Below are 15,238 nucleotides of genomic sequence, written 5' to 3' on the forward strand. Positions count from 1 at the left end.
CACACACACACACACACACACACACACACACACTGCATCTGCTGTGAAAGTCAAGCATTTTCTACATTATCTGTTGGATTTTCTCCATTTGCTTAACTGAGAGCCATGGGGGATTTTGGGAGAGATGGGAGAGATTTCGGAGATGTTTTACATGACAACGACTAAAAGTGAAAAACAATATTGAATACATACAACTGCATACAGGTGACCAAATGCCTCAGCAGCATAGTACTTTTGTCATACTGACAGCACATTCTCCTGCTAAGATCATGGGATGAGACAATAGCACCCTCTAGAGGATAGACTGCATCAGAGCAAAATGAGGAGTCAGGAGCTCCATGTACTTTGTTTCTATAAGACTGTTCGGTCTCTCTAAGCACTGGATGTACTGGAGAGAAAATGTTTTGCACTTTATTTTGTCATTATCTGGCTCACCGCTTGTACAGTGCTGGGCTAAAGCCTGACATTTGGCACGTGAGGTCCCCATGTTTGCTGTTTGTTTTACAAGGGCACGGTTGCTGCATGCATGTAGATAGGTCTGGTTTTGCTGAGTTTTAATGATGGCTAAATTTGGCTGGTTTAAAAAAAAAAAAGGTTAAGGCACGTGAGGAAGTGATAAGAAGAAAACGGTTTGTCTTTAGTTGCAATACTGCATGTTTTGTTAACCCCTCAAACAGTTTCTCGCAGTCCATTCTGCCCTTTCCAGCCTTTACTCTTTAAAAGTTAACTGCTGTTGGGTTCTACCAATCGCTTAAATTTCTTGTTATTTTTGAGGAAGAGCTTGCCTTGTATCAATTGAGAAACAATCATCTTTCTGATTACAAGCTGGAGCAGCCATGTTTTTGACAGAAGCTGGATGTGCGTTCATCAGTTTGATCTTGTACATGTCAGGTATGAATGATCCTTGCTTTCTTCTATAAAAAGATACACAGCTATATATCTTACACGTGTAAGATCAAAACATTTAAAATATCACAGCTCTAGGGAAGTAAAGGAGTGATATGGTAGAAAACTATTAATGGATGAAAACTTAAATGACTAACTGTCAATGGATAAAAAACAAAAGATATTGCATGTGAACTCTTAAGACTAAGGACGAATCTTTTCAAATGGTCTTAATTTGTAGTATACCATTATTATTCAATAATTGAATTGTATTTTATGGGAAAGCATGAAATAAAAATGTATAAATCTATCCAGATGTTTGCTTCTGTTAAAGTGGGTTCATCTATATTTCAGGTGCTGAGGATGGGAACTGCTGGAGTGTGAATTATGTCAGTTGATTGAGGCTACAGGTCGTGTGGAGTTTCATGACAACAAAAAAGAACCACCGCTTTTTGAAAAACCTGAAGCAGAATGACTCAGCAGAATACACATTCAGACTCCAAGATGACGAAGAGTGGAAGGCGTCTGAGTTGCCTAGGGTAACTGATTGGCACTGGTAACTTTTAACATATATTTTTCAACAAAAACAAACGTCTTGCTCCCTCACAGCTCCTCATGAGCAGCACTCGACAGACTTTAGTCATTAATGTCTGAACATTAGAACTAATTCCTGTAGTTCAGCCTCACTGAAATTTTTTTTTTTTTTTTTTTTTTCCTTTATTTAACCAGGTAATAACCCATGAGATTAAAAATCTCTTTTGCAAGGGAGACCTGGCACAGATAGGCATCAAAATACATCACATCATTACATACATACAAAGACACACATAAAAACCAAATATGCACTCACATAAATCTCATTAAAACATTGACATGTGAGGGAGTCCAACTCAAAGCTTCTCTTTTTCAGCTTAAAATACTCAAGGAAAAATTTACTAAGTTTCAAGTCTTCTGCAGCAAATTCATGTAAAGGGAGCAGAGTAAGCAAAGGCCTTTTTACCCAGCTCAGTACTGACACGTGGGACGAAAAAACAGACAACAGCCTGAGAACGGAGAGAGTAATGACCAGTACTTTTCTTCATAGATAGGTGAACATAAATAAGATGGAAGCCACAAGAATAGCCTTATTTAAATGTATACCAATGACAAAGCCTCCGTGTAGCCAAGCAGACCACCCTACACGAGAATACAGCTCACAGTGATGGGTGTGAACTCTACAATTAGTATAAATCTCAACGATGCATGTAGGCTGCGTCAATCATCTGAAGGCATTGAGCAGATGAATGCATATATAGTATATCACCTAATCCAGCACAGTCAAAAAGTTGATGCACCTAACCGTTTTTTAACTTAAAGAAAAGCACAGCTTATTTCGAAAGTAAAAACCCAATTTTAGTCTCAACTTTCTCACTAGACAGTGAACATGAGGCTTAAAAGATAGGCAGTCATCAATAACAATACCAAGATACTATAAGTTTTAACAGTCTGTATTTCACGTCCATCAAGAGTAACCACTGAGGGAACATTCAGTGGCCTGTTCCGAAGGTCTGTGAAAAGCATACGTTTGGTTTTGTCTGCATTGAGCACAAGTTTCAGCTGTAGCAAAGTATTGGACCACATGAAAGCATTCTGTAAATGTGCAAGGCTTGTTTAAGAGAGGGTGCACAGCAATAAATAACTGTGTCATCTGCATAAAAATGAAAGTTTGCATCGACACATGCCGATAAGAGTTTACATAAATAGTAAATAAAGAGGGGCCTAATACAGAGCCTTGTGGAACCCTTAAAGATTGGTAAATACCAGAGTGAACACCATCATGCTTAATGCATGAGTTCTGTCACTAAGATAGTTTGAGAACCAAGAGACAGTTTCTTTGAAACCCCGATTTAAGAAGCCTAATCTTTAAAACATCATGATCAACCGTGTCAAAGCTTTTGACAAGTCAATAAAAAGTGATGCACAGTGCGCTTCTTGTCAGAGCAACAGAGATATCATTTATCACCTTCATTGCAGCTGTGATGGTACTATGTTTTTTTCTGAAACCTAGAAAATATTTCAGGGCTATGGCTCTTGTTGAATGTGGAAGCTAGGGACTGGCTGTCTGTGTCCTTTGGAGTCATCTTTGTATTGAGCACACCTAAAATACTTTATGCATTTTAGGACTGCATGGGTTTTTTTGGTAGATAGTAAAAACTTCAGTGTTTCAATATTTAGGTATGAGGACTTGTTATGACATGGTATGTATTTTTCACAATTAGTGACCAATGTACACCTTTTAGGTCTGAGAGTGAAGTGTACTCCCTCTGCAGTGGTGACAGAGGGCCAGAGAGTCACACTGAGCTGCACCACCAGCTGTCCTCTGGCTGACAACACAAAGTACATTTGGTACTTGAACCGGCGACCTTTGATCCTGATAGAGACGCAAAACAAACACCTGGTCTTGGACGCAGTCAGCATGCAGGAAATACTCCTATGCCATCAAAACCCCCCCACAACATCAGCTCACCTGAAGAGAATCTCACTGTCCAGAAAATGGACCCCATCAGCACCAGTAGTCTGTGCTGCTCTCCTGGTTATTTTACCCTTCACTGTCTTCTGGTGGATCAGGTGAGAAACACTGTGAATGGCATTTAATCTCCCATGTGAACTCACTTTATTTATATATTCATTTCACAAATAAGAAGAAAAAGGACTTCCAGGTAAAATCCTAGAACTGAAACGTCAGACAACATGGAGCAGGTGAAGTTGGGAAATGAAAAAAAAAATTGAAAAACATGCATAGACATTTAAGTGCAGTAAAATAATGTCCTTTTTCTAGTCTCATCAGATAAACTCTGGTCCTGTGTATGACAACATCTCAGCTCCACCACCAGTCTCCCCTACAGCAGAGTGCACTTCTCTAAGAGCCAGACGGATCCTCTCTACTCCACCGTGCAGCCCCGACGACAGGAGCATGTGCACTAGGGCTGTTGTCAACTTTAGACGAAACAGGCCCTCTGAGTGAACATCTGTCATTACAAATTATTCAGACTCTTTGTCACCTTGCTTATAAAAGACAAGTAGCTGTATACCGCGGTCAACAAGACTTTAACAAAAAACCATTGTCCCTGCTAAAAGTAATAAGCTACATCTCACAGGTCTCATCCGGTCTTGACACGCATTTCTCATGAACCTTATCACACACACATCAGCAAACACTGGAAAATATTACTGAGCACACGACCCACAAGGGTGGTTTGCAAAAATGTGGCCAAATGCCTCCTGAGTTTGATTCACTGACTGTGATAATCTACTGCTGAGATCATGAGGTCAGGAAGTGTTCATATTTCTATTAGTGATCTGAAAGATTAAGTCTTATTATGTGGAAACGTTTCCTGCCTACAGACTACAGATGAAAATTAATTTATAGCTCAGGTACCGCTAAGGAGCTGTGCACTGTCCTGGCAAAACGCGTATTTTTAAAAATAAAAGTAAGCACATGGAAGCATGCTATTTTTTTCTGTCTATATGTTTGTTAGAGATCCGGACGTAGTGTTGTGCACGTCGAGAGAGGTTAGGAGACATTTCTGACTTTCATCTTGAGTATTAATGTACGTATAAAGTGATTGAGAGCCCACAACGAGTGACAAATACAATAAAAAAAAAAAAAATGACAATTTCATTTAGATGTGAAAGCATCTTTTCATACCCCTCCCTGTGAAAAACACTGACAACAAAAAAAACGTATGCCATGTAAAGAGTGGGGGCAGTAACACAGAACATCATTAAGTTGATCAGAAAGAGGATTTCACTCAAGTAACTTTCTGATAACTATCAAAGTTTTAAATCTAAATCTTGCCAACTATGGTTATTTGTCATTAAATTAAGCCATTAACTCCAGTTTAACTCAGTATTACTTTGGCTCAGTTTACATATTTTTTTCCCCTCATGACATGTGACACAAAATGGTGTCCTCTCTTATCAGTGACTTCTGACAATTGCTACATTAGGGACATCCAAATTAAATTAAAATCAACTAATATTAAACTTTCTGAATTATGTTTAAAGGGGACATTAAAAACAATTTTAAGCGGTACAAAAGTACCACTGTAATTTATAATGGTGGTCTTTGTGAATTTGGTGTGTTATTTTAATTTGTCAAAGAATCTTTTGTGACCTCTTCTTTAGTTAGGATAGTATTTTGTAAGAGAGCATGCGTCCTTTATACTCTACATGACTGTTTTTTGAAGCAGGAATTAAAGATTTGGGACACTTTGGATCTATAAAATGTGATGCATTACATTGTGGGATTGTAAAAAAAAAAAAAAAAAAAAAATGTGTTCCACTGTGGGGATTTTTGAGAGCATTATGCATACATTTTACAATCAGAATTTGTTTCTTTAAATAAAATGGTGGGCTGTGAATGCGGTGCACTTTATAGTAAATGGAAAAAAAGTGTTTTGGATACAGCTTTAGACTTGGTTTGTCCCTGCTGGGTTTAAATCTTGTGCCAAATTCAAGTCCTGAAACAACTGATTGATTTCAGTCAGGTAGGCTACATAATGATCAACCAGCAAGGCAGGCACGGCGTCATGGGTGGGCCTGACGGCCTTGGCCCACCCACTTTTCAACAGGCCCACCCACAAATTTTCATTAAAAAAAATAATATATTTTAATTATAAAGAATTATTAAAAAATAGCAAATTATCTCATAATGTGTGCTAAAATAGTCTAAATCTTAAATAGTTTATAACTTAATTTAAAAAAAAGTTGTTTGTCTATTAAGTGACAGTGATCTGCGCAACATTTCCAACGCGCTAATAGACTCTCAGCTTAATAAACACTCGATTCCACAGTGACACAAAGGCCTCATGGCATCTGCAGCAGTCCTGATGTCTCCTAGCCTTCCGACTAATGACATATGCAAGAGGACGTTTTCCCAAACCCCATGCTGAACGCGTCTTTCAGTGTCAACCGGATTAAAACACCAAACAGGAGCACCATGTACGTCGCCTATGTCTCTGTGTCTGTTGACATATGAAAGAGGCTATAGTAACTCTCGACTCGATGAAATCATTGATATTTCAAGAGCAAACCCGCCGACTACTGCTTTATTTGTGTCAGGTGTGTGCGAGGCGACCTAAAAACTAAAAAAGCTATACATGTTGAAATAGTAACATAGCAGAAGAAAAAGAAACGATTTAGTGTCATATTTTGAAGAGTAAGATATTTAAAACTGAGCGTGTCCAGTCGCCTTTAGCCTATTAAGTTAGTGTGCCATAGGGATAGTATAGGTAGTAAGGCTACTCTGTATGAGATATTAAAATAATCGTTATAAACCGTTACAAATCTACAGGCGTATTTCTATTTCTATATCAGCTTGTTACTGTTGTTCTTTTTCCCTATGGGTTCCCCTTGTTATCGTCGCTGTCTGTTGTTAATGTGATTTATTTCCTTTGTTAAATATGTTTATAACATGAATCCAACTAAAGTAACAGTTGTCTCTTTCGGAAATAACTTGAGTTTTTACACGACAGAGACGTCAATAACCAGTTCTGTGCCGAGTGTTGAATGAAACTGGTCGGGCAGTGTGTTGATCTGTAGTGTTGAAAAAAATAAAAAACAATTAAACAGAATTGTGAAATATCTGGCCTCCTGATACGAGCAGAACTAAATTATGTTTTGGGGGAATATTAAATGCCTGACCACTGTTCCAGTCTTAGGTCTAGGAGCTTTGCGTAATAGCGCAGCCAGGTATGGTGGTAATGGGATTCCAAAGCGCTCCTCTCTGGTCAGAACCAAGGAAGCGGTCCGATGGGTCGTCCTATACAACCAAACGTTTGTACAATGTTTTTTACAACATAATTTAAAGGCATCAAGCTATGAAATCTTATTATGTTAGCACATATAATATAACAGTATGTAGTCATTTTGTATTAAGTAAACAGTGATTGATAACCACGTTTTAATTTAAGGCCCACCCAAAATTGGTCTGGCCCATCCAAAACTGGAATCCTGGCGCCGTGCCTGCAGCAAGGGTTTTGTTCTGTGACTAGAAGCCTCCCCAAATACTGAAACCTTAAATACTAGGCAGTGTAGTAGAGGTAAAACCTCTAAACGTAAACAGTAAGTAGCTTCAGTGCATATTTTAGGATAACCTATATGATTAAAAAAAAAAAAGTAAATGTCATGTTTATCCAATCAGGTATAAAAAGGCTTTATATTGACATATGGCAATACCTGTGCGGCCTTCATTAAATTATCTACGAAATCTTTTGTGCTTGTATTCAGCAGTCCTGATCAAATGAGCAGACCTATAGATCGGTGAAACTGTATACAATGTTTGCCAAATGGATAGCTGCTTATGGAAACATGTAGTGAATTAAAAGAGCATCAATGTTAAGTCTGCAGCTTTGCCCTGGATACGTTTTAGTTTAAAACCACAAACCAACCAGATATCACTATCTTCTGATTGCGTCACATCCTGCAGCTCGCTAACAACGTTCTGATGAACAGATACTGCAATTTACTTTTGCATGTTGCACAAGACTGGGGGCCAATACAATAAGTAAGAACTGGAAAAAAATAAAAAAATCTATAAAAAAAAGAAAGTAATGAGATTATATTTTGTAGTCAAAAATAAGGTTTTCTGATGACAATTTGGCATTGTATAATAACTAGAGAACATGGCTTCTTCACCTGTGGTTTGCATTCACTAATTATCAGTTCAACTGGAAGGAAGTGAAGTGTTGATGTCAGAGCTGCATGCCATCTACCAACCGCCCTCACTTTCATCAACGGTCTTTAGGCTGCAAGCAAACCGCTATTGATTTTAACCACTTGGTTACATTTATTTATTCATTTATTTATTTTTGGGATGATTTTTTTATGAAGTTAGTGGTTAGTCCAGTTTACAAATACTGTACTGTACGATCAACTTTCTGATTAGGAATTGAAGGACTACAACAGCCATGTTTTCTGCAGAAGCTGGATTTGTGTTTATCATTTTCATCCTGTACATCTCAGGTATGAACAATGTTTATCTCTTCTTGTAAAATTATAATATACTGTAAACTATTCAAGACATTTTTAAGAGTAAAAAAGAAGGACTTAAATAGTGAATGAAACTAGACAAGAAATGCCTGATAAAATCAGAATCAGAAATACTTTATTGTCCCCAAAGGAGAAACTCGGTTGCAGTGAACAAATATCGTAAATAGAGTAGAAATAAATAAAGAAATAGTGCAATATAAGGAATTGGATGATGTACGGATATTTACTAGAGAATGTGATGTTTACATTATTTACATAATTAACATATATTAAAACTGAATTGCAAATTTTCGAAATTTTGAAAAGAATATGTTACAAACCTCTGAAGACTTGTGACCTTCAAAGTAAAAATCTGTCCAAGTTTGAAAAAACTTCTGCCAGCTAATATCCACTTCAAGCATTGAAATGGTTCACTTATAACACTGGGATGATGGAAAGTATATTTTGATTGAGCTTTCTGCAGATGAAAAGCATGTACATGTCTGAAGAAAGTCATCCAACTCTAAAGATCAAAAAAGGACTCTGCAGGGAAAGTGCATTATATGCTTTCAAGAATAATGTTACTGTCATTAAATTATACAACCACCTTTCTGACTAGAAGCTGAATGTCTACAACATCTGTTGTTAACAGATTATAGATAAAGAATATGTAAAATAAACTATTAATATCTTCACTTATTCTGCTAATATGTGCTCTTTAGATGATTCATTACATTAACATAATCCTTTGAGTTTCATTTTAGTATCATTGACCGATTAGTACAGAGAAGCACGTTGTAAAAAGTTGATGTTTGCTTGTCAAATTCTTCTGTTAAAGGGGTTCAGGGACGATCAAACAGCATCTGTGCCTTAAAAGGTTCATCAGTGGATCTGCCCTGCTCAGCTCAACGTCCCACTACAAGCATGAAGTGGTACACTGTACACCAGAATGGATCTGAAACTGTTCAGAAGGAGCTCTCTGCAGATGAAAATCGTGTGACGTACAACATGTCTGCAGAGAGTAACTTCACTCTTACAATCAAAGATCTGAGAGAGAGCGATGCAAATGTTTACTGCTGCAGAGAGACTCCTGACAACCCAGAACTCTGCTGGCACAACAGAACTGAGCTCCATGTTGCAGGTACAGTGGCTGACAGTTATTCATCACTTTAAGACTAAGGCTAGTATCCCAATTCTTATTTCATTCACCATAATCTCAGACCTGCAGGTAAAGGTGATTCCTGCCACAGAGGGACAGAAAGTGACACTGATGTGTAACACCAGCTGTCCCCTGACTGAAAACCCTGCAGGCTACGTCTGGTACAAGAACAGAGAGTTCCTCTATCAGGACTGGTCTCCATGGTACCAACAGCTGGTCAGCAGTGAGGAAGGAGTCAGCTACTCCTGTGCTATCAAAGGCTACGGGGATCTCAGAGCCCCTCAAGTCTCAGTGGGTGAGTGACGGCATTTAGCTCCCTAATCACGTTAAGCAACCTGTGGTTAACATGTTAATCTTTCATGAAAAATTTACATTATTGTGAAACCACCCCTTACTAATAAAGACACCTAATCTATTTTTTTTGTCCAGATCTTGTTGACCCAAACGAGTTCACTGTGACCTATGATAAAGGGAAAATGTGTTCTCATCAGAAGATTAATGAGTCTTGCTCCATCATTTATCCCAGAGGTACAATGTTCTACAAACATTCACTCAACTCTCTCAACTTCAGAACTTTATTAGTCAAAATAGAGATCTATTTCAGAATTGGTCATTTATTTTCCCAATTCTTTATTAAAAGAACATTTATTATCTTCCAACAGAAGTCAAAGTTGAAAGGAAAGCTGATTCATTAGTGTGTACCACCAGCAGTGTTAAAACTTTCCTTCCACATGACTTTAAGTGGTACCACAACAGAAGCGTATACTCTGAAGGGCATGAGCTGCGAGTGTCATTGTCAACTGAAAGCTTCTCCTGTGAAGTGAAAGGCCTGCGGTCACCTGAAGTCTGTGAGTATGAGCGTATTAACATACTACTCAGTGGTCTTATGGTTTTATGGTAGCCTACTTTGCTGTCATAAATCTAAATACATGAAAGGTAATGAGGAATCTGATGATCTCTACACTGAACAATGTTGCACCATCATAGTGGTGGAAAATATAACAGAATAACCTTAAAATAAGTTCCATGTAACAACCTTTCATTTAATTATTAAATTCTAGAAAATAGAAACTCAAAATAATTATAATTATAATTATATATATATATACATATATATGCACACATACACTGTATATAACATAATGGCAATTGGGTAGCAATTTAAAAAAAGTCATCATTACATCAAAAACACACTAAAAACTACCCTTCATCTTTCATCTATATTTCAGGTATTGAGGATAAGAACTGCTGGAGCGTGAATTATGTCCGGAGAACAATCTGTGCTCTGGAGGGCTCTTCAGTGAACATTTCAAGTGAATATTCTTTCCCTAACAACAGCCATCCCACGTCAAAAATATGGTTCAAAAATGGCAGGGGGAATAAAGCAACAAAACTGTGTGAGGTTGCCGGTCGTGTGGAGTATCATGACAAGAACAATCACCACATCCTGACGATCACTAACCTGACGAAGAATGACTCAGCAGAATATACATTCAGACTCGAACAACAGGAAAAGAAATGGAAAGAGTCTGACTTTCCTGGAGTGATGTTGGTTGTCACAGGTAATTCTGGAGAAGAAATACAATGCAGATGGTAAAAGCATCATTATGAGAGTTTGTCTCTTTACTACAGCGTTGTTTGTTGTTTGTTGTTGTTGGAATGTGCACATGAACTGCTGATCTTTTCTGTGGCCCATAGTCTTTACTTCACGGACACGTGCTGGACATTTCAGGAGCCTGTTTCCAGTATTTTAAGTCTCGAGGTTTCATGGACTAAAAGTGTAGGAGGCCCAGAGCTGCAGTCTGTGCTGTACTTTCTTTAAGGGCGGTCTAAAAATGATTCTTCCTACAGATGTGATCCCATTAAGCACGGCCAATCAGTGTATCTGGCATTTGTTTTCTTTATTCATTGTGAATAAAACAGCCCTCTCAAAAGAGCAAGGGTAGAACAGAATTAGTGAGATGTTCACTTCAAAAAGTATTTTTCTTTGGATGGTTGGGTGCACAAAGCAGTTGCTAACAGTCTGCATTATATTCTTTTAACCTTTAATGTAATCTTTGCCTACATTTTACTGCCTCAAATTTGCATTTATTTACCCCACAGCTAGCAGAATAGAAAGCTTTTACATGATTCACTTTGGAACGGTCAGGAACAACTTTTTTTAGGGCACTGACAAATTCACCATTTGTTGTTAAGGTATTAAGGATGTATTAATTGTCTGAGTATATTTACTGACATATGCAATCATCTCCCAGGCCTGACTCTTAGGGTGTTTCCTGTGGAAGTGAGAGAGGGTCAGCGAGTCACACTGACCTGCAATACGAGCTGTCCTCTGCCTGACAGAGTCTACATCTGGTACTTGAACGGGCAACCTCTGGCCCCAACAAAGAACACAAAAAAACTGACAATAAAAAATGTCAGCAGTCAGGATGCAGGAAACTACTACTGTGCTGTCAAGAGCGGTACAAAAAGCATTAAATCTGCTAAAAAAACTCTGACTGTTCGAAGTGCTCTAGAGAAAGCCTCAGCAGCAGCAGCAGCGGCCGCAGCAGCAGCAGCTGCTGCAGGAGTCTGTGCTGTTCTCCTGGCTATCACACTTCTGGTTGTCTTCTTTTGGATTAGGTGAGCAAAAACGTGCTCTCCGTTGCAGATCAATGACATTCAATTGCTAATCTAAAATTGTTTGTCCATGCATATAAATATACGCATATTCAATCATTTCACCAGAAAACAGAGGGATCCGGTTCAATCTCCTAAAGAGGAGGCAGCTGACAACACGGAGCAGGTAAAAATCAGACATTTTTAAATTCTTGCACAACATTTAAGTCTTGATTACACAGATGTAGGATTTAAAACATTTTGACTGCAAAGGAGCCAAATGAATTCATCATCAACATGATGAGAATTAGTTGTTCTCAGTTTCATTAATAAACATATTTTGGACAGACTCATTCTTTCGAAGGCTGTAAGGTCACTACTGACAACTAATACCTACGATGCATTTATGTATTTAAATAGCCTATTACTTAGCCCCCCCCTCAACAAATGTAAATCAATCCAGTTTTGTGTAGAGTACAAGTGTAGATAGTAAACTGTAGAGGTTAAGGGTACAACGATACTATTAAAATACTAACACCAAACTAATATTGTTTGTCTTGTCTCCTCATCAGCTAAACCCGGGTCCTGTGTATGAAAACATCTTGGCCCAACCAGCAGAGCAGGAAGGGCCTCACTATAGCAGAGTCTACTTTTCTAAGAGCCAGGCAGAACCTATTTACTCCACCGTCCAACCACATCAGCCCAATCGAAAGGAGCATGTGGATTATGTTAATGTCCACTAGACCAGCACGACCCCCCCAGTGAGCATCTCTTTCCATTACAACTGATTTGGGATCTACTTAGTGACCTTACTCATCTTGATGAGTGGTAATATTACAACAATCAGCATTTCAAGGCTTTTTACCACCCTCCATTTCCCTTCACTCCATGCTAACGTGGACCAGGAGTTCCTTAAAAGTACTGAGCTTCCCAAGCAAAAGCTAATCTCCTGGAAACATCTGTCAGAAAAAAGACAGAGTGTTTCTGAAGAAGCAGTGACCACTCAGCTAGTACGGAACAGTGCATGTGCTAATACTCTGCACAGCAAAGAAGAAAATGTAAAAAGCTGCCTCAGTGACACCATCACTGTTTTTCTCTAAAAAAAACACCACATGACACAAACTTGGAGAGGTCAAAACACCAGCAACACTAGTAGTAATGCAGAATATCTTTAGTTAGACCGATGCGTTGTGGCTTATGGCCTTTATCAGGGTCATCATACAACATGCATTACAAAAAACATTTAAGTAAGAAAATATATAACAGTGTATATATAGCCAATCATACACATCTGCGTACATCTGCTAATGGGGTATTTACACATATATATTTTTTAATGGTTTCAGGCTAAGTTGATCACTTCACTAAACAAGTTGCTGGAGTTTTGACCTCTTCAGACTTTTTTTTTCTTCTCCATGCACGTTGGTAGTAGGGAGTTGTCCCAGAATACATATTATGCTTCTACACTGCAAAAACCTTTCAATATGAACTTTTCACGGCATCATCCACGGAGAGAAGCTGGTGTCCAGAAAGCTGTATTCAGACCACGTCATGACAGGATTCTTGAACTTTTAAATGAAATGCTTTTGGAAGAGAAGCACAAGGACCATCCTGCGTTCTATAACACCTACTCTATTTTAGATCTGTTGTGGATTGTTGACGGACAGTTGGAAGGATTTAAAACGTATGTAAAGGAAGCTAATAATTCCATGTTTTAAAGGTGAAAAGCAGCAGGTTGTGTTCATTGATACTGTCAATGCCAAATCCCCACAGTTTTAATGCAATTATAATTAATTTAATTATAATTTTAATGTTAAAGCGCCCATATTATGCACATTTTCAGGTTCATAATTGTATTTTGAGGTTGTACCAGTATAGGTTTACATGGTTTCATTTAAAAAAAAACAAAAAAAAAAAACATATTTGTTGTACTGCACATTGCTGCAGTTCCTCTTTTCACCCTGTATGTTTAGGTCTATGTTTTAGATACAGAGTGAGACATCTCACTTCTATACTATCTTGGTTGGGAGTCACACATGTGCAGCAGCTAGGTAAGATCACATCAGCTAGATAACTATTTCTCCAACTTTGGTCAGAACAAGGCAGGATTAGCTGGGACACTTCTTCTAAACGAGGGGGCACTTGTGGAATACCTGCAGAACAGGGACATGGAAGAAGTTCTTTTGGAGATTATGGTGAACTAGTGTGTGTTGTAGCAGTGTTGTACCATTGAGAACGAGCTAGTATGCTATCGCTAGCATGTGCTCAGTTCACCAGGAGACTGAAGGCAGAGGACATTAAAAAGCATCTCACTCAAAACAGCATGGATGCTTTTTACCAAGTTTGTATGCGTGTGGAAGCACCAGAGACACAAAATAACTCCCCAAATCCCAGAAAAGGTGACTGTCATAATATGGGCACTTTAAGTTGCTTCTCAGGGGCTGATTGAACAGACTGACCACACCTGCTCTATTGTACAGATAACTTGAAAATGTATTTGTAAATAGATAGAGTAATGGCACTGCCAAAAATGTATTGTTGCTTTGTCAGGTAAACACATTGAAGCATTTTCTTTATTTTTTTTTTGAGGAAATATGAGGAAAATATCTAATCGCAATTATTTTGACTGATATTGCAACTGCGATATGATTCACGATATTGGAGGGAATGATAGTTTTTGTATTATTCTTATTTTCAATCAAATTGTTAACATTGAAAGAAATTAGTTATTATAGTGTGATTTTTGCGAGGATCTGTGCCAAACAAACTTTAGTCCATAGGATACAATTTGTTTGTCAGGATGTCTTTGCAGCACGCCAGTACTTCCTTCAATTGTTTGACACATATTTTACCTTTAACAAATATTGTGCTCCACCTGAAATTTTGATATTGCACTAGTTTGTGTTGCGATTTTGATACAATTGCGATTAATTGTGCAGCCCTAGTATGTTGTATTGCTTTCAATTTTATTTGTTAAAAAAAAAAAAAAAAAGACTAACTGTAAAAAAGGTTTTTTGTAACATGTTCTACCCTGCATTATCTGAAGTGTATTAAAACATGCTAGATATTACGTTTGAAGCTTGGTCTTCATTGAACTTCTTTTCCTAAAACAAACCAACTCCAGACAGCTCCACATCTCTCTAATCAGTTAACACTGCTACATGTCGCATGAAAAGCCAATACATTATGTTAAAACTGAAAACGTGTAATTGTCATTAAAATCAGTGAGAAAAATAGCGACACAATTAAGTTAAATTCAATGTTTTCAATGACAAAATATGATTTCAAACAACTTCTGCACTTGAAACTACAAAGAGATTCTTCACTAGAAGGCTCTTTTTATAAAGATTAATTACAGTGCCTTGCGAAGGTATTCTGCCCCCTTGAACTTTTTGACCTTTTGCCACATTTCAAGCTTCAAACATAAAGTAATAAAACTGTATTTTTTTGTGAAGAAACAACAACAAGTGGGACACAATCATGAAGTGGAACGAAATTTATTGGATATTTCAAACATTTTTAACAAATAGAAAACTGAAAAATTGGGCGTGCAAAATTATTCAGCCCCTTTACTTTCAGTGCAGC

General features: G+C 37.8%; 1 protein-coding gene and 3 long non-coding RNA genes across 4 annotated transcripts in view; 3 read left to right on the plus strand and 1 right to left on the minus strand.

Annotated features, from left to right (window-relative positions):
- Positions 1–3,337: 3,337 nt before the first annotated feature.
- Positions 3,338–3,972, plus strand: LOC116700418 (uncharacterized). Its single transcript, XR_004334649.1, has 3 exons — positions 3,338–3,492; positions 3,567–3,624; positions 3,713–3,972. It is a non-coding gene; the product is annotated as an uncharacterized LOC116700418 (long non-coding RNA).
- A 3,902-nt stretch (positions 3,973–7,874) lies between these two features.
- The window catches only part of LOC116700387 (B-cell receptor CD22), a gene marked incomplete at its 5' end in the record, with an annotated part of 13,844 nt that continues 6,480 nt past the window's right edge, over positions 7,875–15,238 (plus strand). The window contains 3 exon segments of the mRNA XM_032533525.1: positions 7,875–7,890; positions 8,735–9,037; positions 9,117–9,350. Coding sequence (XP_032389416.1) covers positions 7,875–7,890; positions 8,735–9,037; positions 9,117–9,350 — 553 coding nt within the window.
- LOC116700413 (uncharacterized) lies at positions 9,793–10,440 on the plus strand. The gene is made up of 2 exons (XR_004334646.1): positions 9,793–9,903; positions 10,285–10,440. It is a non-coding gene; the product is annotated as an uncharacterized LOC116700413 (long non-coding RNA).
- The window catches only part of LOC116700404 (uncharacterized), a 12,279-nt gene continuing 7,467 nt past the window's right edge, over positions 10,427–15,238 (minus strand). Inside the window, exon 4 of the long non-coding RNA XR_004334644.1 lies at positions 10,427–10,623. This is a non-coding gene — a long non-coding RNA (uncharacterized LOC116700404). The remainder of the gene's footprint in view (positions 10,624–15,238) is intronic.

The sequence above is a fragment of the Etheostoma spectabile genome, chromosome 2 (assembly GCF_008692095.1).
Source record: "Etheostoma spectabile isolate EspeVRDwgs_2016 chromosome 2, UIUC_Espe_1.0, whole genome shotgun sequence".
Lineage (NCBI taxonomy): Eukaryota > Metazoa > Chordata > Actinopteri > Perciformes > Percidae > Etheostoma > Etheostoma spectabile.